The 18688-nt window shown below is 40.2% G+C and overlaps 1 protein-coding gene across 4 annotated transcripts in view; it reads right to left on the bottom strand.

Moving 5' to 3' along the window:
• STXBP5L (syntaxin binding protein 5L) overlaps positions 1 to 18688 on the bottom strand; it is a 203097-nt gene that overhangs the window by 14103 nt on the left and 170306 nt on the right. For all 4 annotated transcript variants that reach the window (XM_056339640.1, XM_056339641.1, XM_056339642.1 and 1 more), the window contains one exon: positions 8046 to 8216. In XM_056339640.1, the coding sequence (XP_056195615.1) occupies positions 8046 to 8216 (171 nt within the window). The remainder of the gene's footprint in view (positions 1 to 8045; positions 8217 to 18688) is intronic.

Here is an 18688-nt window from a genome sequence, read left to right as displayed (position 1 = left end):
GACAGGATTCCCCGTGTCTCCTCTGGAAGGCTGAGCCTGTCTGGTCCTATTTTTTATTTACTGCGGACCTAATATAAAATACGAATGTATTCTGGGGAACCTGAACACCATTGCTAGGGTCTGGAAACTGGGCTCCACCTTGCTGTAACAACCTTCTTTTATGCATGTCCTCTAGCAGACTTGCTGGGCGAGTGGCATGCCCCGCCGGTTTGGGCTCAGAAGCCCTCTCTCTCACACTACATCCTAAGGGGATGGGTCGAAGAAGGTGGGCTGAAATGCCCCCTCACTCCCAGGACCAGCTACCGTTAGATTTGATGTGTCTGCACCACAGGCAGACTGGGCTTTGCCCCTTGCTCACCTTTAAAACCTCTCTACGTCTCCTTTCTAGGAGGAAGCAGAAAAAGAGAAGGTTTTTATTTTACCTACAGTAAAGAACAAGCACACACACTCCCATCTCCACCACAACCAAAAAAGAACTTAACATTATGGACAAACCACTTCTGGAAACAATTACATTCCCCTAAGAATAATCTATGGCTCTCGTAGTTCAGTGTTCAACCTGAATGCTTTGAAATGGATTTGAAAACCTCACAGAAGATGCTGGAATATCCTTCCCTGGAACACTTGCTTTTTTTGTTGCCAAATGTTTTATTACAACCATGCAGAATTTGCTGTTCAGAAATCTTTGAGTCTGCAGTACCCATTAGACCAGAAGCGCTGTGATTTTGCTAAACACAGGAAAAAATAACGTCAACTTCCCAATAACTTCTTTTTTTATTTGACTAAAGCTTTCTGCAGTATGGAACAGGCTTTCTAGATATAGAACAGGTCCTCTACGCAACATCGTCATCTGCTTCTCTGCTCAGAGAAGAAATGCGGTGATGAACTGGGCAGTTAGTGGAGACTGTGGTTTACCATAGTCTCCAAGTTATTTCCTACTATACTGTTCTTACTGTTACTGGTTACAACGATGTCAAGTAACTTCAAACGCTAACAAAACTGAAATGATTTACAAGCAGAACAAACACCATAATCCCCTCACTGAGAAATAAACAAATTTCAAGCCAAGGGTTTTTCCATCTGCCATGAAAGCCACGGCACTCAGGGGCCTCGTGCAGTGCGGTCCCACAACGGCTGGAACGTGCCCGGCGCACCAGCCAAGTGCCACTTTGGCCGCCTGCTTGGGCGAGGGAGTTTACCAGAAATCACCCCCTCTGCAACAGAGAGGCACAGCAAAGGGAATGCGGTGGAGAACATGAGCTGTTCTGAAAACCTGCCAGAGATGCAATAACCTCCGCAGAGAAGCCATTTTGGTGGTTAACTACCCTTGTGATCAAAACGAATCCCCTACGGTCGCCCTGAAGCCATGCCTCTGCCTCAGTAACTTATGGCCATTACATCCTGTCCTTCTCTCAGCAGACATGGACAGCAGATGGTTCCCTTCCTCTCTGCAGTACCCTGCCATGCATTTGAATAATTTTGTGCTTTTTCTCCAATATTTTTCCTAGATCAAGCAATTAGGCTTTTTCTGTCTTTCCTCGGAGGCTGGGGAACCACTACCTTTGAAAACCACAGCCATCACCTTCCAGGCCATCACCATTTAGTTCACATCCACACGTGGGCTTCAGACCCAACAGATGCAAGACGAAAAGGAGCCAATGATAAACCCCAAACCCTCCCTCTCCTCCCCGCACGGGAGGGAAACCTAATGGTCACGTTCACTCACCCAGTCCCAAAGGCCCAGTGTGCTACGCACGCAGGACCGCTGCGGAGGACGTACCAGCACAGCCATCCCTGACCAGAGAAAAACCGGTACGAGTTGTACAGGAGTCACGTAGGAAACACTGCGACACACAGCACAGCGTCGGCTGAGCCTGGTTCCTCGGGCTGCGGACGCTTTGTAAGATAACCACACAGCACCGCGCCTCCAGGACCCCGACCACAACGTACCGGACTTCCGAGAGCAAACGTCAGCCCTCCTCTGGGGCTTCATAAACACGTTTACAGGCTAACACTGATTAAGGTACAGATTAAGCCTAAGACTTTGGAAACCTCGTTACAGAGACAACAGACCAAAGTAACAGGCTGACACACATACACAGAAACCGACTGTAAACTTCGCTGAATCTAAAAACCAAACCAAAAGCTTAAGAAAACCTCAGCGCCAAAACCTAAACCAAAATCCATCAGGAAAAAAATCTGGAAGCCCCTGCCAGGCTGTCTACAAGGCTTCTTATGGTGATCCTAAAAATACTTCTGAATAACAAAAGGAATGTAAAGTATATAGCATATACCAAATACTACACTTTTCCAAAAGAAATCGGACAAAATCACATAAGAGACAAAGCAATCTATCCCCCAAATAGTTTTAATCATTCTATATGCAGATGCAAATGAGAAACTTCAAGTCTAAAATATACTGGATCTATTAAAATGGAAATTATATTGTACTTGCCATAAAATTTTTGATAAGGTTATTAAAGATAATGACTAAATACTCTTGAGTGGTTCGTTTTGCCAGCTCACAGTGACATTCCAATTCAAGTGCTCTATATCAAATTTTAACTACATGTAATCAAAAGAGTTAATCCGAAAGCTGAGGTAAATGCTGAAACTGAATTATGTTAAAGAAAAGCTAAAGTAATTCAAAGACTCTGCTCTTAGCATTCCCAGAAAATTAACATGCACAGCAAATCCTTGTTAAGATTCCTTGCTCAGAGGCAAGTTTGTAGCACTAAGACAGACCTAAATGGCCTTTCTAGTCAAGGGGGATTAAGCCAGACTAGTTAAAAACTACATAATGGGAAATAAAAATAATGAAAAGAAGACAGACAGTTTTCTACCACTGCTGATGGGAGAAAACAGATTTCCAAACAAGTCTTTTCTTTCTTCCTAAGACATATGATACAACCACATACGGACACACATATACAGACCGCCCCGATTTCTGTGGGCAGAGCCTGCCAGCACAAGCTCTTGGTGGCACCCAGCAAGTCACGGCAGAGAGAACCTTCTGAAGAATGCAAACTGGCTTAAAAAAGCAGAATGTTTGAAAAAAGCAACAACCAAGAAGTATCGAATCTAAAAGACTTCTCAGAGTTAGTTATGATTTATTAAAGCAAAGAGGACTGTGTGCCAGTGTATGTATTGTTGATATTTAAAAGCACAATCTTAACCTGATAATTAAAAAATGGAGTTTATACACTGTGCAAGAAAGCCTTATCAAAGAAATACAATCACTAACTCCTAAAACCTCAAAAATCTCTGGTCAAAAAGGACTAGATGAACTTCCAGCAACGGAATTTCCTATACTTGTAGTTTTGTCTACAGTGCAAATAAATTCTCATATTATTGCAAGGAAGAAACAGCTTAAACCAAGATTGTTTAGAATCAATAATATGGTATTAAGAACTTGTAAAGTTCTAATATTTTGCTAAAATGAGAGATAGGATATCAAGCAAGTAGAGTATTTATTAGTATAGCTATGAGTATATTGCACTTACGAAACCAGAAGATACTACAGGACAACATATAACATTTTAAATAGCATAATATTTAAGAAGTGCTGTATCAAATGTCTAGCTAATTATTGACGAAAATATAACTTTAACAGGCTATTTGATCTAGATGCTTGTGTTTTGGGGGAAAAAAAACCCAGGCTTTGAAAATGAAATAGCAGTAATCGTTAGCTTGGAATAAAGTCTACTTGAGTTTAAAAAGCTTTAGAGCTTTTCAAGTTTTTCCATCTTGGATGAGGATACTGGGAAAAACAAAGGTTTAAACAACAGCAATCATGCACACAGAGACACCACTTCTCTGCTCATTACTTGGCTTTTGAATTCTTCTTCTATGAGTGTGGAAGAAATATCAGCATTTTATGAAACTGAACATTTGCAATATTTTGACCAGCAGAAAACAAGACACCCCCTCTCCCTCCATTTTCTTCCTATGATTCATCATTGCAAAGACGTTCTTCAAAAATGCTTTTCTATATCAGGAATCCTTCTGCGCATGTAACGAGGTAAGAGTCAGCAAAAACTTGACAATCAGCTAACAGGAATGAAGTCAGAAGAATTTATTGTGTGAAAGTTGCTCGAAAATACACTTGATGAAAACGCTGGAAATACAGTTCCTATTGCACAAAAGATCAGATTTAAACAAATAGATTTTGAAATCCAATGTGAGAAGAGAAGACTGATTAATTATTCTGATATTTTATGATTAGTCACCAAATTCTATTATCTTTTAAATCTACTAAAATTAGAAGAGGTTGTAAAGAGCAGGAACTGGAAGCATTATTAAAAAAATCTCCAAGTGTTATCAGTGCCTCAGAGACAGGCTTAAGGAAAGGTAGGAACCATTTAACCACACAAAAAAAGGCTTTGTAAATTTTTTTTAAATGAGTAAAACCTGCTTAACAGTACTGAGATCGCAATCTCTAGTCAAAATTCTACTCAGAATAATAAAATCCTATCGAATACTAACCTGAAATACTGCCTCTCCAGCAAGGACATAAACTATGTAACTTTATTCACCACATGAGAATATATATATATAAAATATAAATCATTTCTTGTGAATACATCCATTGTTCATTGTAGCATATACTCCTAAATAGCCAAAAAATTCTTAGCACAGAGAGGATTTTTTCGTTTTATTGTGGAACAGCCCAAGCAGAAGGTTTTGATCAAAGCCAGTTCCACATTTTGGAGAGAATGCTTATTCTCAGTATATTCTTTCTCAAACCTTTTAACTTCTCGTCTCCCTTCTCCCTCAACCTCCTCCTTACCCCCAGCCTAAGATTCTTTCCAAGGATCATACCACCTTCCACCATATTATTTAGTTAAACCCCTTCAGAAATAAATCCAAGCCCTTGCCAAAATAGCACGTCTGGAAATTCAAGATGCACGAAGAACAGCGGAATGGCAGTCATTCCAGCCAGAGCGGTCAGCAGAGCCAGAAGTCAAAAGACTAATACCACAGGCATCTAAAAAAAGTTTAGACAAGTTGGACAGATGGTTTTGTTTTAATGAGAGAACATAAATAACCAGAAAATTATTTTTGTCTGTAGACCTGCTGAAAGGAGCCTTGTACACAAACCCACACACCTGAGGACAAACCCAAACCATGGTCCATCACATGACATGTTAATATAAATCACTCTAAAGACTGTTTGGCTCCTCCTTGCAACAGTCATTTCACTGACCTTACTGGGAGCTGTAACACCACTCAAGTGACACCACTGATACTTTAAAATAGGGATTTTTTAATGTCACTTAACACCTCATCCCTGAAATAGATGACTATCTCTAGAAAGAGATATACTTTAATATTAAACTTGGTAGGTATTCTAATCAATGATAACCCACAGAAAGTGAATCTTTCACGATACTGATACGCAGAAGGCATCAGCATATCACCAAAAGTATCACTGTATCACTAAGTGTTTTGTACGCAAGGGTCAGTGGGACCTTAGGGGGTTGTAGGTTCTGCCTGCCAGTGACCCTGCTTACTCTGGGAGGATGGGAGGGAAAAAGAAAAGCAGCAGCATGAAAAATTGAGGTAGTACTGTGGCCCAGTTATGTACAAGTAGGGCTGATACTGCAGCAGTATTTGCATACAAGAATTCTAGAAGAGTGTGGTACTACACAGGATGAAGAAAACCACACAGGAATAGAAACTACTGTGGCAGTGACGTATTTTTGACCACGAGCTATTATATGACAATGGTACTTACCATTTTGTGCAGCACATAAAAAGAGGTAGATGAAAAGGTTATGTTACAATCACCATCAATAACTGATGTGGAGGAAAAAATGGCAATTAGGCAGATGAAAGCTGTCCTTAGGCACTGGAATTCATAAACACCTCAGAGCTCTGTAAATCTGCTTTAGTACAATGTTCACACAGGAGCCATTAATTAATCCAAGTTAAAACTGAAATTTATAGTAGGTTTAGTATTTAAACAGGATTACTTCTTATAACTGATTGCTGAGGATTATGCTTTGTCATACGTTATCGAAGCCTACAATGCGATTTAACATTTTTGCTGTTCAGCCTACGACTTAATCTTTGAAGCATCCACAGTACTGTGACATTCTCCTAAAGGAGAGATGGTTGGATGGTCAGTGAAGAACCAGCAGTGTGCCAGCTGAAATGTCACTGCTCCCCAAGTTTTGACCCTGTTCCTCTGCGGAAGATTAATACTCATCTAGTAAAGTCAGAAAAACAGATCCCATGGGCACTTCTCTTTTGCTTTAGTGCAAAGGGAGCTGGATAACGTTACCCAAACCAGAAAGATGCTTAAGCTAAACGCTTCTGACCTGAAGGAGTAATGAACAACTCAAAGGATCTCTCTTCCACCAGTATCTCTTCTGGTGTGACAGACTCTGGCGATGGGAGGTGACTTCTACCAGACACCTAATGGCGCAGCTGGCAGATGTGACACCTTCAGTGAGCACAGCCGTTTCGCAGAGCCTCTGGCTGTGCTTCGCTGTGTCCCACGAATGAGTGCAGGGAAATGCTGTTCTTAAATCAAATGGAAGGCGCTGCTAGACAACACTGCAACGTGCTTTGGGATATCAGCTCCATTCCAGGCAAGAACATATTCTTGGAACCCTCTGTGCCAAATTAGGATGTTTTCTTACAGGGTCTCTCACATGTAAGTACTATTTTTCTGTTGCGTGATCCCCTCAGTAGTCAGAAGAGGGTCCAAAAAAGAATTTGCTTTTTTATACCAAAGGTTCTAGTAATTTGCCATTAGTAACAAAGGCATTTGCAATAATTTGTATTTGAAAACATACAATTAGACACTCTGAGTGATACAATCCCTGTGCTCTGATTCGCTTAACTATCAGAAAAATTAGGGAGTACTGGTTCCAGCTGTAAAGAGCTTCTGTCGCACCAACACCTTTGCAAGTGGGCAGGTCAGCATACAAATGCTCCTTACGAGAGAGAAAGCTAGCATCATGGTGCTGTCAATTGCCTACCACTTACAGCATCATTTTGTCTTGTATAGCACAAAATCATTCTGCAACTTGATCAAAATTAAAGCCTGGATTTTTAAAAGACTTAGTTGTTAAAATCAATTATTTTATTATAAAAATATTAAACTCTATACTTTCTGTTGTTTAAATATTATTTTTTACCTATTACTAAAAATACAACCAAAGCTACAGTCCTACACAATTTATTTTGATGTTTTTGATAGACTGAAGTTTTTCTGCACAGAAAATGCATTGCTTTATTACAAGAATGAGGGGGAGCTGGAAGCGTGGGGGACGAGGGTCAAGGACACTGACAGCAGAGTGGGAACACTATCAGGATCAAAGAAAAACACATCAGCTGAATGTTTTTTGCTTAAGTGACCTGCAGATATAGCTGGCACTGCTGAAATTATAGTGGGCTTATTGCAAGTTTTAAGCACATTGCATCGCCATGAGTGGTCCAATTTGTATCTCTCAGTTTTATCGAGACTCTGTAGCCAGGTAGATCAAGATTTGAAGACTGTTTTTTCAAGCATTAAAGCAAGAAATTTACTAAAATTACAAAAATTTGGTTAATTATGGGCTGTAATTTTACCATAAATGGTGGCCAGGGATTTTGGAATTTTCAAAAACCTTCAGTACCAACAAATAAATAAATCAATAAATATGTGCAAAGCCTGAACTCACATTCTAAAAATATCTTACTCCTTTTCAGACTTGGTAAGTAAAGACAACGAGAGCTTAAAATGTTAGTAATAGTAGCTGTCACAACAACTGTACATAAGCTGCTATGAACAACTGCTGTTCCAGAACCGAGTGCCCGCCCCACAGAGGCGCGGGTCGGCCAGGTTCAGCATTCCGCATCCTCAGGCAGCACCGAGCTCAGGAGCAGGCTTGTTAGTAACAACACCAACACACAGGGGTTGTTCTCATTCTGAACACTCAGATGAAGACAGCAGTTCAGGGCAGTGACTAGGACAAGGATCATGCTGAACTCATTTGCTTTTACACCCGGTGAGAAATTCGCAAATACCTAGCAAAATATTCATGGCTACCCACCTTCTGTGGTGACTGGGAGAGAAATCTCCATGCAGGCTGCGGACTGCGCTTTTCTGAAGGGGGGCCTCCCAGGCCCTCGGCGGTTTGCTTTTGAGACATCTGCACTGGAAAGTCGTTTTCCTGAACTGCAGCTCTGGGATGTTGGACTTGTACAGTGACCGTTCACGTGATCTGGAAAATAAATGCATTAAGTGCTAGGTAAAGTGCCCGCTTCCAAAATTTACAATGGAGGAGAGATGCATGTTCAGATACTTAAGAATGAGTTAAATAGCATCTTCTGAGAATAACTACCCATTTGTCTTACCGACTCAGTAAGTATATGTAAGAATAACTCACCATCTCTTTAAGGTATACTTTGAAAAAACCCCAAAGGACACAGAACCGGTGCATGTTCTTGCAGCTGCAGATCCCACAGCATTTTGTTGACCTATCCCCACAGGCAATTTATCAAGATACTGCTGGTAGCACCGCCATCCCTGCTGTTGTGTCTCCTAACAGATACCAAATACATTTGAACACTATCTTTCCTTTTTGATGTCATAAGGAACTGCAAGTATAATTTACCACAGGATAGAATTTAGAGCATCTTCTCTAGCCAACTCAAAGCTGCACAAAACAGACACCTAACTGCCACTGCTTGGGATAAAAGCAGCCATAATATTGCTAAGTCTTTTATTCTTTATGTACCACACAGATATATTTTACTGCTAAGGAAACTGACTGCTGAACAGTTGATTTGTCTGCTACAGATCTAAAGGGATGAGGCTAAGTCCTTGGACCCCTGCTAGAGGCCACGGTCAATCAGCACAGTCGCTGCTGTCTGCTGGGGTGAGAAACAAACCACGGCTGCTTTGACCCCTGCCTACATTCGCCTGTTCTTCCCCACTGGCAACAGGTCTTTAAACCACGACAATCCACTGATTGAGGCTGAGATCAGAGTGGGTTGGACTGGATTGTAAAATATTCAGCCAATATTTTTCTTCCTCTCATGTTGGGTAAAGCAACATGAGAAGAATTACCAAACAAAATTTTCCCCTCAATATACAAAGGGATGCACACTGAGGTATAATTAAATTATTTTTGGTCTGCAAGTAATTCATACTTACTAATTTAAGTAAACAGCAGGTAATGAGCATAACAAAAAAAGACTTCTGCAAGTACACTGACTACTTCTATTCAAACTATGGAAGTCAATACTATAGGTATGGACAAGCCTGGAGTTTCTTCCTTCATCTCTAAATGTCAGTTTATTTATTTCTGAGAATTAGATTAGTCTCAGATTCTGCATATAAATATCATATTTTGTTAACTCTCTTTGATTTCTATTGTATCCAAGAAAAAGATGAACGTTAATATACCAAGATAAATTTATCTCTTGGTTACTATGCCATGACAGCTCCACTGTACCTGTTTAAAACCTATTTCTATATTCAGATGATAAAACAGATTCTATACTGAATACAGCATATAGCGTGCTATTATATGTAGTCTTCCAACGTGTAAGTCATGTCCTTTCCAAGTGAAAGTAGTACAGCCTTAATGAACAAAATTGGAAAGAATTGTTCAGAATTACAGTTTAGAAAGCAATTTAGTATCTGTACTGCATAATGAGACGGCTCTGTAGGAGACACAATTTTCATGATCCTTATCATGTTTCTTAATAACATGGCTATTAACTGAGCTAACAGCAGATATAAAGCTGATGTGGATGATTCATTCAAGTTATAGTCAGGGAATTTTCCAAAATATGCAGGAACTATTCATATATTTCAGCAGAAAGTCCTTTGAGACGGGGGCTTTGTTCAAGGGCACAGGCTGACTGTTCAACCTCAGCAGCAGACACATCCTCATCCAGCTGCTTCCTTTCTTCAAAATTCAGTTTGTGTGAAGGAGTTGCAGCATGAGATCTAATTATCTCCAGGGGGATCCTAGGAAGTGGCGAGGAACATAACAGAGTAATAAAGAATCATATTCTGTAGAAACATCAACAACATTTGTGAGGCCCTTTCCCTGAACCTTGTACAGAACGGGCACGATTCATCTTAACCCCCCTAGTCACTTGGCCAAGTTTTAAGATAAGCGCTGCCATGCTTCTCTTGGTGTACTTGCTTGTCTCTGTTACCTTCAAAGGCCTGAATTAAACAAAAACAATCAGTAGGAGCTGGGTACGTAAACCCCTATAACTGTTTTGACAATGCCATTCCAAATAACCAAAGCCAATTCCTGTGTTAAAAAAAAGTAATAAATCATCAGGCCTCATCCTAGAAACTGCAGGGACACCCCTCCAAGTACTGAAGTTGGAGAAATGCTAATGAGTGCTACAACAACGAGCAAAAGAAGGTTTTTAGTGATCAGCTATGTGCTTTTCTATGTTTTAACACTGCTCTGTTCTTCTGATTAGATATGATTATTTTTTAAACATATCCAAGGAGCAATGCAGCTCTTCAAACCTTAGTAAAACCAAAAAGACACTGTACAAAGAGTAATATAATTATGCAAAGTATGACTGCAACATTTTTGTGGAGAAGCTGAAAAGAATCAAGCAGATAAGGACCACCCAAATCTATGAGAAAATCCTGTGTGTGTAATTAAAAAGTAATTTCTCACATTTTTTATAGGATAAGCTCAGTGATATAAAACATTTCTAAAGAAAGCTTACGTCCTATTTAAGAAAGAGTTCATTACCACATTGTCTGGGAAAAAAAAAAAGCGTGCAAGAAAAGTCACCCCAAAGAACAGAGAGAGGAGGCTTGTAAAAACCTGGCTCTCCCCCCAGCTTTGTTTGACTGCAAGGAGGAACAACATACTACCTTTTTTCCTTGCTGGCTTACCGCTTTTGTCACATGCTCACCAGGGCTGTTCTCATAACAGAAACACCAGTTGATGCTGGAGACCTCAGCACTGGTACCCGAGAAGCAGCGCACAGATCGCTCTGTGCCGCACTGCAACAGCTCCTAACGCTCTCCTCGCCTGGGGAGAAAGCCCTGCACAAAAAGCCCCCTTCTCTTCCCTACCCTTTTCCACCACTGCACTTGCCATCGCCTCCTATCCCTTCCCGTGGGTGCTGCTGCCCGTGAGGACAAGGCAGTTTGCGTTACATGCTCTGGTGCTCCCAGACTGCAGCAGCAAGTACCGGTTACCACCGCACGGCCCGGGGCAGCCTGGCTCAGCAGAGCTTGCCCTCCAGGCAGTCTTCAGACTGGGTAACAGCCATCCCACTCCGTCAGGGCAGCCGCTTTTTCTCCTGGTTGTGGGTAGTGAAGTAAATAGCCAGGGCTCACTTTGTAGCTATTCTGTTCATTAATTTAAAAATGTAAGGCTCGTGTAAGCCATTGGAAGTAATCATAGCGTATTACCCCATGCCACAGTGTATTAGTCCATTTCATACCGATTTATCTCCACACATTCTATCTAAGATATATTAAAATATATAAGACAAGTTCATGACACAAAATTCTCTAATGCTCTCCGTGTGCTGCTGCTACTGCGCAGGTCCTGGTGGTTTGCCTTTGGGCTCTCAGTGTTACCCCCAACAATTAAAAATGCTTTAGCTATCCCCATTACCAAACAGTAGCACCATTCAGTGCAGCGTGCACCCCAAAAACTGCTTAAAAAAAGAAACAACAGTGCTGAATGGAAGGCCAGTGTGTCACACCAAATACCAGCGAGACTATGAGATTCAGAGGAACCAAAGAAGGAACATTAGTTACCGCAAACTTAGTGAAACCACTAGAGATCGCACATGCCAGGTGACAGCGGCAAGCCTGCTGGAGCCTCAAATTTGTTGTTTTGAGGAGTATTACACAGGCAGGGAGCATATTACATATACACATGCTGATTTTAGTTTACACACGGTAACATGTATATGTTACACAACCTGTCTTGTCATACCACTGTTCTGAACTACTGGGTGACCTTTGCAAAATGCAAAAGGAACCAAAACATTAGCACTGAAAAGCTGATCTCTTGTTAAAACCAAATGTATTAAAAATGTCAGCAAGAAAGGAAAAACATGTATTTGCAGTTGCTGCCCAGCAAGTTGTGTTACACTGGACATAAATAAAAAAAATTAAGACCATTTCTCTCAGTTCTACAAAGAGATAAATTCTGACCGGAAAACTAGCTGAAAACCAGTTTTTACTAATGATCTGAGAGAGGCTGAGAACAAAGGAATTTAAACATGAGTGATTAGAAGCATTGTAATATCATCCTAAATTGTAACAAAGCAATCAATAAAGGAAGCAGGCGAGAGGTCCAGAGACAGATGCTTTAATATGGAGCAGAAGGAACGTGAAAAATGAGTCCCAGAGAATCTCCTCAACCAACCCTGAGGAACGCAATGTCTACTGTTAAAGGGAGGAAAAGTTTCCTCTGGGGAATTTGTCTGTATTATCAACAAATTAGATTTTGGGCGATAACTATGGGTGTGACTAACCTGATTTCTTTACGCAGCAAAGAAATACCTATTTAAATCAAGAAAGAGATCTCCTAACTGTAGAACTGGCCTGAAGAACGGTCTCAGGTTTGCATGCAAAATAATGAAAACTGGTGTTCAAGGCACGTGGTCGTTCATTAGTGAGGACACAGACAGCCACCTTACACTTTCAAGTCAGGATCATGATTTTCTCTTGGTGCAGGTCTGCCAGCCAGGCAGGGCAGGAGGCAAGAGCCCTAGCAGAAGAGGTGAGCAGAGATGTCCTGCCAGCAAAAGCGTCTATTTACCTTCATCAGTTTGAAGAGAAGGATGAATTGCCCTATTGACATACCGCTCGTACATTTAGGTCCGCACTAAGAGCATAATGTGCTGTCATTGTAATGCACTGCCTGGGTAATATAACGGCATTCTTCTCATGGTAATGAACTCCTGTCGTGCACTTGATTCTAGATATTAGCGTTTTTTTGAAAGCAAGGTGAACAGATTTATTTTTCTGAGAAATAAAATACTGTGAAGTGGTTGAAAATGTTGTGTGTTGTCACTGACAGACCCCCTTTTAAAACTGGTATTTTTCCCTGCAGTTATGAATAATGAAACCAAAATACAAAACAACACAAATGAAGAACACTAAGAATATATTACCACGTCATAACATTACTTCTGCCTTATCATATCTGAAAAACCAAACCCGGCAGTGCAAATCTAAAAAATATACCTAGCTTTGTTCCCTGAGAAGAGTGGGAACATTTTGGCTACCTGTATCTAAGTCTGCTCCTTAGATTCCTCTGCTGAATTTCTAGCCATCAGGTAACACCCCACTACCGGACTGAATGTCTCAGAAAGTTCACAGGTCTCAGCGTGCCTCAACAGCATAATGTAACGTAAATTGTTGCTGTGCTTTGTGCAACAAACAGGACAGCAGACAGAAAGCTTGATTTCATTACGAAACACGCCGAGCTGTACAGAGGACAACACTGAAACATGCATGTAGAGTGGATGAACCCCAAGACCACCTAGGATATCAACAACCAATCCTGAGCACCCCTCATTAGTAGCATTGTACCTGCATTTTCAAGATGGAAAAATCTGGGTTTAATTCTCTGGTTTTGCAAAGGAAAGATTTTTCAGAGAGGCTGGATCAGAAACATTTTTTCAACTTAAACATGGCAAAAATAAAGCATGACACATACATGTTGGAGACTTTCCAAACAAAACTCCGCCTTTCCATCTGAAATGAATAAACATAATGCAAGATAACTATAACAAAAGTGTAGTCTATTCTAACCAGGTTCTTTCAGAGATTCTTCCTTTGATTTTTCCAAAACCTTTTGTTTTTAACTAGAGGTAAGAACGTCTGAAATAACTGAGCTAGCACCATTTCACAGATGTTAACATATACATAGTTTGCTTGCAAATACTTAACAGAAAAAAGCATAGGCATGGTCAATTTAGGCATTCCAAATATAATTAGATTTACACACAATTTTAACGCAGCAATGAAACAATCCTAAAAAAAAAACCCTAAGTTTTTCCAAACTCGCTAACATTATACATCATAGATTTTGACAGATTTCATACCAGGTCACTGTAATAAATAAATCAGTAACAAGTGTTCATTCTTATTTTAGTGTTGCAAACCCAAATTTTATAGTTGGTAACCCCTGATTTAGAGTTATTATTTATCCTTCTTTTGGTATCACTTTGTTGTCAAAAGTACACATGGGAAATTATTACTCTCTAAAAACTCTTCTGCTTGCATACACAGGTCACTTCCTAAACTTTGGATGGTGCTTGAAGTGCAAACAAGGCAACAGGACCACCTGCCTCCTGCCCGAGTCTCTGCCTACAGCTGACGGACTGTGAGAGCTCAGTCCCAATCCAGATTACTCACTAGAGAGGACCTCTGGGTGCAGGCAGGTCTGGTAAATCTATACGTAGCCCCAGATTTTGGTTGCTGGAGGGAATTACAATCTGAGAATTGCACAGAGCCCACAGAATGGAAGAATACTATGTATGTGTTGGCACTGCTTGAAAGGGGTGGAAAAATGACTTACCTTTGAGAGTCCTCAGTAAGGAACTCCTCTTGAAGTGAAAACAGAGAACGTAGGAACAGAGAATATCTATTACACTGTGAGCCTAACAGCTCCCTATCATTTTGTTATTATCAACTCGACAATGTATGATGATCTTCACTGCTTGTTTTGTTGTTTCAGCTAACAAATTTTACTGCCTTTCCTTCGTGACTACATTTAACTATCAGTTATAAACATTTTAGTTAGGGTATAATTTTGATAATTTTAAGCACTTACCTTTCCTTTAAACAACTTGCTTGTTGAATCTCCCATATCAGGTTTTTGTTTGTTTGTTTTAAATCTGGAAGCATTAGAACTCAGAACACAGCCCCTTTTGGCATTTGAAATATAACCACAGAGCACATGCCTACTCTGCTGTAATAGTCAGCAGTTAACCTGGTGGTCAGCTCTTCTTGCTCTTTTTTTTTATTCTGGTTATTTGAACTGGCAGGGTGCTAATGTATCTGTTAATACAGTTTCTCTTTTAAAAATTTTTTACCATAAACCTTTCCTTATTTAATTAAGGAAGAAACCGGTGCCGTCATACACCTGACCTTCAGCAGATGAAAGAGATTCTTGTCTAGTAGGGTTCTAGCTACAGAATATCAAAATACAAACCTGAAAAATGCAAAATTGCAGAGGCCAAATGCTTAAAACCATTTCTGTAAAAGACTTTCATCCAACCTACAATGTTTTTCATCTTAATAGCAACCAAACTTGCAGCAAAAAAGGCAAATCGCACTGTGCACTGAATCAGTGAGAGCACAGCCAGCAGCCTGGGGGATGTAATCGTCCCCCTCTCTCTGGCACTTGTGTCACAAGTCCTGTGCCCAGTTTTGGGCTCCCCATTACACATAAAATATGCACATACAGGCAGGAGTTCAGCAGGGGTCCACCACGCTGTGGTATGGGAGCTGGCACACATGATGGAAGGGGAGAGGCTCGGAACTGGGTTTTTTCAACCTTAAGAAGAGAAGACCAAGGAGACCTTATCACTGTCTGCAACTACCTGATCCAAGTATGCGGAGAAGATGGAGCCAAACACTTCTCAGAGGGCACGGTGATCAGATGAGAGGCAAAGGACACAACTTGGAACACAGGGAATTCTGGTTAAATGTAAGGAAAAACTTTTTTCTGGTGTGGATGATCAAATACTGGAAGAGGTTGCTCAGACAGGTTGTGTACCCCCCGTCCTTGAAGGCATCTGAGACTCAGCTGGACACTGTCCTGACCTACCTGCTCCAACCAGACCTGCTTTGAGCGAGGTGATGGCCTAGACAGCCTCTAGAGGTCCCTTCCAACTTTAATTATGCTATAATTCTAAGTGATTCCTCAAGTTAGCTGCTATTTTCAGAATGAAATTGAATAGAAATTACCCTTCTAGAAGACGATACACACTGAACAGTCCACAAAACCCTTTGAGTGTAAAAAGACATAAAATTTTCAATGTATATTGCCAAGTAAGGCAAGAAAAGCATTGTTACTGCTGGACGTCTGATTTGCCTTTTCTAAAAATGTCAGACAGCAACTCACACAATTTAAAAATTTCTGACATGTTCCTTAGCATTGTAAACAGAATCACAGATCCAGGAAAACTAGTCTAGAACTTTCCACTTAAAATCTACCTATTTGCCCAATACAGCTTCAAAGTTTTGCCAGTGCCTAATGTCTGCTGTAAAATACTTTGAAAGGGTAAAGCAAGCATTGATGTAACCCCACTGCTTATCCTTAAAATAAAAATCAGGTCTTCTTTATGATATCTGGGTACTGTTTCATAGGTTTGGGACCACCCAGGAAGTGACACTACCCTTGCAATGAAATGCAAAGGCATTGAATGACGGATGTTTTCATATTATAATTCTATTATGATATGCATAAAGCATTAAGGAAAGAACAACCAGATTCCACAAACCTCATAGAAAGTGGAATGCAGGGTTAGAACCAAAGCTCCATTGTCTGACCCCTACAATCATATTTTATGAAGCCAACTTTCCGAATTGAAGTTTTTGGGCTCTGCATCAGAAGACATTTCTCAAATCCTTGCAAAAACTAAGCTTATTTGGTACTTTGTCTAGTTTTTCACTGCTGTATAAAATGGGAGACATTAACTCTGACCTGCTAAAGAATTCATTCACTGCTTATAAATGCAGAAAGCATAAAAAATTATATTAATCGTTCGAAGATTACAGCTTAGCAAGAGGAAACAGAAGATGTCTGTCTGTAATTGCATTTTATTTTGTTCTTTGGCTAATAAAATCTAGGTGATAGCATAAATTTGTACAGTGAAACCATCTGTTCACAGGAATTAAACAAAAATCAGCAGTTACCAAGTATCTACACCTTTAGTTAGGACTTTTGTCTAGCTCCCTGTGATCAGCTGGAAACTCTGTAAGCTTTTAATAATATAAGCAGAAATACTAACAAAAAGAAAATTACAAGCTGATACTTAAAGTGGCTGGTGAAGCAAAGTTAGAAAACTCTCATATTAAAGCAGTTGTATGTGTCTGGATATATCCCAGATTCTCCACCTGATTAAATTAGATTAAATCATTCCTTTCACTGCAACAGTGCATGGAAGTGTAGATGATCTTTTCAGAAAACTTTGGGAAAGAGTATTAGGTTAAAAAATAAAGATACTATCATGCAGAGCTGCCTCTGCAGGATAACAGGGAAACTGTACAGTACAGGCAACAGCAATGTCATGTTTTTCTTTGGCCAACTCGAATAAACCCTGGGTTACTGTGGTCTGCAGTATCCAGCCCCACATATGGCAGAGTCTCCCGTTTCTCTGGCGATATGGCATCCACAGGGGACAAACTCTTCGGCAAGGGCAGACAATAATCACTACATCGAAATAAAAAGATGCTGAGGTTGACTTTATCAGTCATACAAGGGTCGAAATGGAGTCCCAAAGTACCTTTAAGTCATGAAAATCCTGACAAGGTTTAACTAGAACACCCTGAGTCATCAGATTATTCCCTTAAATACTAGCAAACTACTCCCCAAGCAATTTTCAGCACTTGCAGCACCTCCACCTGAAATAGATTTAATTTCTACTTAATCTCTACTATTACAAATCAAAGCAAAATGAGAGTAAGGACATTACATGAGCCAGACCCTAAGAAGGGAGCAGAACTGTAAGCTGCCAAATGCTAATGTGCTTCCCAACTAGCTGCAGTTGGTGCTGAGAGCAGGTGATGCATCAGCACTCTGTAAAGAGCTATGAGCCAGGGCCAATGCGATGGGCATACGCTACCTTACCGTTTAAAAATGGTGGCCAGAGTATCTTTACAAAAAGTGTGGACCAGAGAGTACTGTTATCCCCTGAATATTCAGACTATGGGTACAACCTCAGGCAACAGCCAAACAGTGGCTAGATAATCTCTAAGAGCCCTGCCAGCATAGCCAGGGTATTTTGAAGCAGAAGTAAATGAAATGAAATGCAGACATTACTCATCACCTTTTCCAGGAACTCTTATTTAAATTTAGCTTCTTGTGTTGGAAACGAAGGGCTTTTTCCAGCCTGTTGTAAACTAAGCTATCTATAATTCAGCACAGTTTTAATGGCTAGAGTAATTAACAGGAATCTTCTGCCCTTCAAAGACAGTCAGGAAGGAGAACTGAAATAAGTTTTTCTGTTTTGTTTCAGGATTTTTTTTTTTTTAAAACCTTCTTCTGCATTGATTAGCCATGAATATCTGCCAGTTTATACACTGAATGTTGCTTCCACATACTTTATCCTTAGCAATCCACCAGGCTTCTTGGTAATATGAGTACAGAGTCCCCAGTAGCTGTGGCAGTAACAACAAACAGAATGCTCAAGTGACAGTTTTCATAATACCTTTTGGTGTGTTTGAAGCTTTTGAAATTATTGGAGTTCCACCAGTTTCTGCAAGATTTTGAAATAGACCTTCTTAGACTTATTTTTAGTTTATATTTAAGTTGTTCTACAGTATTAAAATGCAATGGGTACAGATAAATAGAGGAATGGTAGAAATATGACTGTTCTGAAATCAAAATCACAGACAGGATTATGTATTTCATTAATCTTCAAACTTCCCTACATATGTCATACATTTAAGATGGACCATCATGCCTCCTATGCTCTTAGGTTGGATTTAACTTTTACAGCTTTC

This window comes from Falco biarmicus, chromosome 5, assembly GCF_023638135.1.
Source record: "Falco biarmicus isolate bFalBia1 chromosome 5, bFalBia1.pri, whole genome shotgun sequence".
In the NCBI taxonomy this organism is placed as follows: domain Eukaryota; kingdom Metazoa; phylum Chordata; class Aves; order Falconiformes; family Falconidae; genus Falco; species Falco biarmicus.
Note: the sequence above shows the minus strand (reverse complement) of the source record. Positions and strands in the feature narration are given on the sequence as shown.